Raw genomic sequence first — 7,749 nt, 5'->3', positions numbered from 1 at the left:
ATCCCAAGATCCACATCTTTTCCGCAATTACAATGAAGTGGCACAATACAGGCAAGTGTCAGTTGAACGCAATGTTTCATTGACACGTTTACAATTTTAAAACAATTTCAAAGCCTACCAGTGCCTCAATCATTTAAATAAAACTAGTGAATTGCCCATCAAGAATGATGGGGGGGTGAGGCAGGGAATGGAGCGCTGTGCTCCACCAGCCCGCATGGCTGCTGCCTCCCAGGAGCAGGAGGGGAAGTTTGCACATGGCCAGCCCCACATTGCCACCCTTCCCTCCCCCACCCCCCAGGTCTGTCTGTCTGTGGAGCACTCTGATTGGTTGTTTCAGTAAGCATTGCGATTGGCTGCTGAGACTACCAATCAGAGTGCTCCCAGATAATTAAAGCCCCTCTCGCTCGCTCAGTAAGCAGGACTGGATTTTAACAACAGCAATAGCACCGGAAACTTCACCCAGTCTCAATCCATGTACTTTTATTCTCCTAATCCTATCTAAACAGGAATTTTCTTATAACAATTCTCTACAGAAAAAGGAAATAAGTAATATTGTTAACTGAAAAGGCTCACCTAATACTTTAATATGGCTGAACTATGTTTTATTATTTATTTTTCTATGTGTTACAACAAAAGGTTAAACAGATTTTAAGGGTGACTGCTTGCCACGGGGTGAAGCAGGTAAACGTCTCTATACTCAAACCCCAAACCTTGTTTAACTGCTTAATGAGTCACTCTCTTGTGCCAACACCTTTGTCTCAATTAATTGATTTATTCAACACCACCTACCTTCTGCCCGCCTTGAAACAGCCATAACACCCACTCTAATCACTAACTTGCTTTTAGTGCACTCCCACCCACACAAAAAAAGATATGGCATTCAATGCGTGTCATTCATTTCCATCACTAGAGTATACTCTTTCATCAAGCTGTGTGTTGCATAATGCATTTCCTCCTAAGATCTGAGTTATGATACATTTTTCATCTCTCAACTGGATTTCTCTTACCTTTCTTAAAAAAAATATACAGTGACTTAACTCCCCTGGATACACTCTAAACATGTTAGTGCTGTTAGAATTTTCCATTCTGCAGTACAGAATATGCAGTACACGTTGTTGCCTTTTATGACATTATTATGCTTTGGAAAATTTGGGGTAGCTCTTACTGTTTATTCAGAACCATAATGCTGGAAAGGACCTCAATGGTTATCTGGTCCAACCCACTGCACAACTGCCGCAATGCTATTCCTATATCTTCCGTCCAGTGCTTATCCAGTGTCTGGTAGAAAACCACCAGTGAAAGTAACTCTGATTTCCCGAGCCAGTTTATTCACTTCCTTACTTTCTAACAGCAAGGATTTTTTCCCTATGCTCTAAATCTGCTTTACAGTTATTTAAATCCAATGATTCATGAGTCACCCTCTGCAGCAAGGGAAAACAGTTTTTCTCCTACTTTAAGAGGCATAGCACCTTTAAGAAACTGGAAGCAATTTACATAGCCTTTCAAATATTTGAAGACTGCTATAATGTCTCTCCTTTAATCACTTTTTCTCCACATTAAACACTGCTAGATCTCTCTACCTTTCACACTGGTTAAAATTAGGGTTGTAGGATAATCACAGTTAACTTACACAAGTAACACAAAAAAGAAAACAAATTAAACACATTAATATTTTTAATCGCGTTAAATTAGGCACATCATTTTGAGCGAATGGACCAGCTCTGGACCAGTTGGAACCTTTGTGCACAGCCCCAATCATAGCTTGCCCCATGCCTGCTCCAGACTCACCTGCCCATGCTGAGAGGCAGCAGCGGCTGGACAGAAACTGCTACTAGGCACCAGGGAGGGGCGGCAGGAAGCCGCCCCTCTCCTTCACCGCTGCCAAGCCTTCCTTGCTGCAGCTGCCCAGAACCTATGCCCAGGTTGCCCTGCAGCTCCTCTCTGTTGATGTCACTGCCACCTCCAGGCCATCCACCAGGGCAGCAGTGGCAGTGCAGAGGAGCCACAGGGCAGTCCCAGCACAGGCTCTGGGCAGCTGCAGCAAGAAGGGCCAGGCAGTGGTGAGGGAGAAGGGCCGCTTTTTCTCCACGCTCAGCAGCAGCTTCTGCCTGGCTGCTGCTGCTGCTCAGCATGGGCAGGTGAGTTTGGAGGAGGCACGGGGCAGGCGAGTGTTGGGGCTGTTCTCACAGGTTCCAGATGGTCTGCTTTGGCCAGGGCAAGTTAGGAGCGAGCACAGGGTAAGACCAGGGTTAGGGCTGGGGCTGTGCACTGTTGGTGGCGTTGGGGAGGAGCCGCAGGGTGCATGGGCCCCAAGCTATTGGGCAGGAGGGTGCTGACTATTGTTTAACTGTGTGGTTAAAATTGTAATTAATTGCAACTATTTTTAATCATTTGTCAGCCCCAGTTAAAATACATTCAAAAAGGGGGAGAGAGGGGAATAAAAAGGAGTAAAAATCCTCTTGGAGCTCAAAAAAAACAAGGGGAAGGAAATGATTAAGTGAGTAACTTCATAATATATGTGTATATACAGTTTCTGCCCCATAATAGGGAATTAGGTAAAAGGACATGGTTGACAGGTTTTGTTCAAAAACAATCAAACCCAGAAAAATACAGAAAAAAAAATTCCCTGCCGTGTCAAGTTGGTAAGTACCAGTAATCACTCCAACAGTTTGTTGCAACGTGACAAACATTATATTCCTTCCTACTCTGTGAAATTTCCTCCTCCTTTGATAGCAGGTAGTAATTGTGCTACTCAAATGTCAGCCTACACACAATATTCTTCATGCAACATTTTAGAAAAAATTATGGTTATTAAAAGGTAGTTTGTGAAAAGAAGTGGATTGCCAAATCACACATCCAAATATACCTCTTAATCTTTAAAGAGTCCAGCAAACTGTATACAGTTTCCCATCCAGTAACCTAACTGAAGGCACCCTCTCCCTCCCTCCTTTTAGAGAAAACATGAAACAGATCTGTATGGAAAAGTAACAAGCCATGAATATGAGCAGAAGCAGAAATTTAGACTCTGCCACAATGCATCCCCAGAGACTATCTAGGCCAGGCTCAGTAAGTCATTTAGCATAAGGTCTCCTTGGACTTGAAGCAACCAAAAGAAAAACAGTTTCTCTAGTTGTGAATCCCTCATTATCCGAGGAAACTACAAGTCTTACAAGCTCAGAGCACCAGAAAGCAGGCCTCCGGAGGGCATCAAGGCAGAGTTGTCAGTCCCTAAACAGTCTCTACTTTTTTCACACCAAGCATCCAAAAGGTTGCCAAAGTCTTCCATCTAAAAGATTTCCCATGTAGAAAGATCTAATATAAACACCTTTCATTAACTTTTTAACAGGATCAGCTACGAGGGCTACACTGGTGAAGAAGGCAGAGTTTAGTGGAATTAAGAAAGAGAGCACACATTCTTTTGGCAGCAAAGCAGTCTCAAATACATAGAATACTTAGATTAAACAAATCCATCTAGAACAAAGTCATTCCCAACCTTCAGTTTCTTAGTTGTGCCTCCTCTTCCTTGAACATAAGCAATACAGAGTTATTAATGTACCTTTCAGTCGATGACTTAGAATCTGTTCCAGAATGGCTGCAAAATTATTAAATTCAGGGGAAGAATCATCAATAGTCTCAAAACAGGAACGATCAATCAGAGTCTTGACTGAAAACCTAAAAAAGAACAAGATAATTATCAACTTCAAAGACAGTTTTCTTCCTCCACACTGAAGGGCACAGCATATTATATAGAAAAGGGGTAATGTACACATTCATATCCCATACAGCATGTAACCAAAATAGTTCTCAACCATCTATTGTACAATGAAAAATAACCTAGAAAATACTGTTAATCATCAACTTTAATTATATACTTAAAGTTTTATAGATGTCCTGTCTACACGAAAAAAGATAGTCATATTTCTTCTTTTTTTCCCCATTACTTTGAAAGGAAGTTTGAAATTGCTTACTGAAGATGGAGACTAAGTTCTGTCACCAAAGAACACCCACGTTATGTCCTTTAGTGATCTTAGCCAGAGAGACGGCATTTTCAAAAGAATAACCAGCCTTTTCTCAAAATTCCCTTCATGGAACAAATCAACAGGCGAGACACAAAAGAATATTCCTAGAATATGATATTGACATGTATCACAGACCTGAACAAGGAATCCATCTTTTCATCTCTTAAAAAGAATATGAGCCATCTTCATTAAAGATCTCATTTTATCTCAAAAATTAATTTACTATTAAATCTTCACTCAGACAGACACATTCCCCAAGAATGGAATCTGGCGCTTCAAAAAAATGTTATTAATATAAAGCTGGAGGTAAAGGTGTACTAAATGAGGCCCTTCTCTCAAATCAAAATCACACGGACGTTCAGACACAACTGGTCAATTTTGACAGAATTTAGTTATGCCTGTACTATTCACCTTTCTCCGCCTCAACTGTGAAAGGACAGACTTTAAAACACAGAAGAGTATGAAAGCTATAAGAGTTTGTTCTTATTTCTTCTACCCCTCCAGTACAAGATCTCAGTCTCTTCTTCATTCCTCTCGTAATGCTTGCTCTTCACAGTTTTCACTTAATGCAATATGCATTATTTAACCTGGGGGTCAGCAATGTTTTTGGCAGGAGTGCCAAAATCACCCCAACCTCTACCCACACCTTGACTTGGCATGCTAGAGATGGGAAAGCTGCTAGAGTCCTGATCCTCATTGCTGGCAGTGGCTGCACACGCCTCCAGGATGACAGTGGGGGAAGGGCCATGGTTGCACTGCCTCAGCCTCTTCCCTGCCATGTGCTGCAAGCCACGTGTGAGCCCAGTGCCACCATGGAGCCAGTGCTAGGGCTCTGCATCCCGATGCAGCTATTTGCAACCTCCTGGCTGCCTTTCACAGCCAGCCCAGGCTCTGGACAGATGTAGCAGGCAGCTAGAAGGCTGCAAGCAGCTGTGCCATGCTCCACGATCCTGGCACTGGCTCCATGGTGGTGGCAGCTGCACATGTGCCTCTGGGTGGACAGTGGGGGAAGAGCCAGGGTTGTGCTGCCCCAGGCCCCTTCCTGGCACACACAGCTGCTGCATGGTGCCCAGGCTGTGGAGCCCATGCAGCAGAGCCTCCAGGCTGCTGGCAGAAGCTGCCCGGACTCCAGGTCATCTGTAGCATGCCGAGGAAAATTACCTGCTTTTTTTTTTTTTTTTGCAAGCTTGTAGAATTTGTAGTGTTTGAAGGGAAAACATAGTCAAGGTATAATCCTCCAGCAATATCAGTGCTTAAGTCCCTCCTTATCTTTTTATTAGCCATCAGTAAATAGGAAAGAACTTTCCCACTCAATTCCTTTTTAAGCCTACGTTCAGTGATTTTCACTACAACAATATTACTTTAACAGCAGCAATAAATGAATAGTTTCCTCAAAGCTATCCCACACTTATGAAGTTACAAATAAGAGATACTTCTATTTTAATTCTGGAAGAGTCATAAATACAGAAACAGTATGATGAACTGCCATAAACCCAAACAATAACTCTACCCAGGCGTCTACTTGTATATCCAATCCTCTTGCATGATCAATCCTCTGCTGCAATGTAAAATGGGAAATGAGGCTCCCAGATTCATGGGTGTATACATATATGCATATTCTATATTAATAGTTCAGAATACGTTACTACATATGCCATGCAAAATATTAATAATTATGATCTTTAACATTAACACTTTGAAATGTAGCTGTCACCTGTACCTTAAACTACAAAACAGAGACAGCAAACTCACAGGCACATATTGTTAAGGTATGGCACTAAAGACAGGTTCATTAGCAAATACAGCAATGGTACCCATAGGACGGAAAGAAAAACTGGGAGCATCCCAAAGATACTTAAAATGGAAGGCACTAGTTTTTCCTTGAAAAACTACTGAAACTCAGCAAAAAAAGAAAAGCACAATATACCTATTTTCTTGCATACTGCACCCTCCCCCTGAAAATACACACCTTGTTTTTTTGAAGGCAGAAGGGAGAGGAGTGGGGAGAGATTTTTCGGGCATCGCATCATGGCCTAGAGCTGGCTTTTCCATGAAGAAGCTGTGCCCCTGCCCTCCAGGCAGCAAGCAGACTCCATCCCTGCTTGCTTGCTGTCCTGGAGAAGGGGAGCTAAATTTGCAGCATGGCCTCTACATGCTTTTAGTAAAGCAAAATCATCTTCCCTGCTTAAGACACATACCCCAATCACAAACTGATTAGAAGGGCAGATATGCTGAATCTTTAACCAAGACATCTTTTCTACAAAGAATTCTGTTCAGGATAAAGACTGGACAGCAACCAATGCAAGAGTCCCTAAAAATAAACATAAATAAATAAGAAAATAAATATATGGAAATAAATGCAAACAAAAAGAATCACAAAACCAAAGAGTAAATATGAGGAAACTAAGTTTTAATCTTCCCCATGACAGTTTAAAAAATTGGCACCAACATAAGCACCTGGGGCTCGTAACTTCTCCTGTTAATTTTTAAGACTCTCAGGAATTCTCCAAATTAGTCCGACTTCTCTTTCTTTATTTAAAGACAAAAAAATAAACCCTCACAAAAAAAAAATAATTCTGGTCAGCTCAGAACCAAACGACGGTACAGACCCATCATACTATTTGACTTAATGGCACTATTTTTGCTAAAGTTATTACTACTAGATAGATAGTAATTGTTACTCAATTTGGGAAGAAGATGGCATCCGTTAATAGACATCACAAACGTTGAGGATCAGTTATTTAGTTCTATCAAGTGAGATTCCTCCCATGTTATCCTTAAATGCATGACATTTCTGATCATGTTGTACAGAACTATATAGAGGAAGGTTTAATTCCTTAAACCTCTCCTCAAGTGCTAGGGAAAGAGAGAATGGTAAGTGCTAAAAAATTCTAAGTTTACTCTACATCATATTCAGGGGTTACACCTTTTCAATCTACCACAACGGAGTCCAATTTGTTTCCCCCTTTTTTGTTTGCTCCCTGGTTCATGCCCCTCTATTGTGCTATTAGGCAACTTCGGGCACGAGTCTATGCTACACCTTTGAAAGGCACAAAACGGAACCTACAACCTCTTGCATGGTGAGACCAGCATGTCTTTCGGCCACCTCTGCATCCTCTAATGCTGCGCTCCTTTGAGGGTTAGAGAAGTTGCTATGGTAAAATAATTCTGCAAAAATCACTTCTACCCATCCTCACTCCCTTTCTGGATTCGTTGAGAGAGCTTCATAATACACTTGTGTTCCTCCTCAGTTTTCAGACTGGGGGACTTTTATGTCAAATATATCAAAGATTTTTAAGAGGCCCATTCTGAAACTGGCTGTTTTAGAGCAGCGTTTCTCAACCTGTGGGTTGCAAGCCAAAAGTGGGTCACAAGGATATATGAAAGGGTCACAAACAAACTTTAAAAAAATGGATCAACAAACTTTAAAAATGGATTCTCCTTTAAAGGAGAAAAACGTGGATTTCCTCTTGCAGGGTGGTAGTTCCAACCAGCAAGGGGCTGCTTTGAGCAGGGATGAGTGGGAGGAAAAGTGATCAGGCAGGGGGCACCACATGCATGTGCATGCTTATACATGCACGTAGTAATCAGGCAGCATGGAGAGCAGTTCCCACAACTCCCCACAGGTAAGTCAATGGGATGGGAGGCGGGGGCATAGATGACGCATCAGGAGGTGGGAAGACACAGGCAACACTGCCCACCACTCCACCTCCTCTCTGGGGTACAGCTG

At 42.1% G+C, this 7,749-nt stretch overlaps 1 protein-coding gene across 5 annotated transcripts in view; it reads right to left on the bottom strand.

Annotated features, from left to right (window-relative positions):
- RUNDC3B (RUN domain containing 3B) overlaps positions 1–3,798 on the bottom strand; it is an 86,713-nt gene extending 82,915 nt beyond the window's left edge. For all 5 annotated transcript variants that reach the window (XR_002095833.1, XM_019508368.1, XM_019508369.1 and 2 more), the window contains exon 1: positions 3,557–3,798. Coding sequence is in view for 4 of the 5 variants with exons in the window: in XM_019508368.1 (XP_019363913.1) it covers positions 3,557–3,770 (214 nt within the window). In the remaining variant the exon portion in view is untranslated. The remainder of the gene's footprint in view (positions 1–3,556) is intronic.
- Positions 3,799–7,749: the final 3,951 nt, after the last annotated feature.

Source organism: Gavialis gangeticus, unplaced genomic scaffold (genome assembly GCF_001723915.1).
Source record: "Gavialis gangeticus isolate Ggan-Ray unplaced genomic scaffold, GavGan_comp1, whole genome shotgun sequence".
Lineage (NCBI taxonomy): Eukaryota > Metazoa > Chordata > Crocodylia > Gavialidae > Gavialis > Gavialis gangeticus.
The sequence above is the reverse complement of the archived record's forward strand: the minus strand, read 5'-3'. Positions and strand labels throughout refer to the sequence as shown.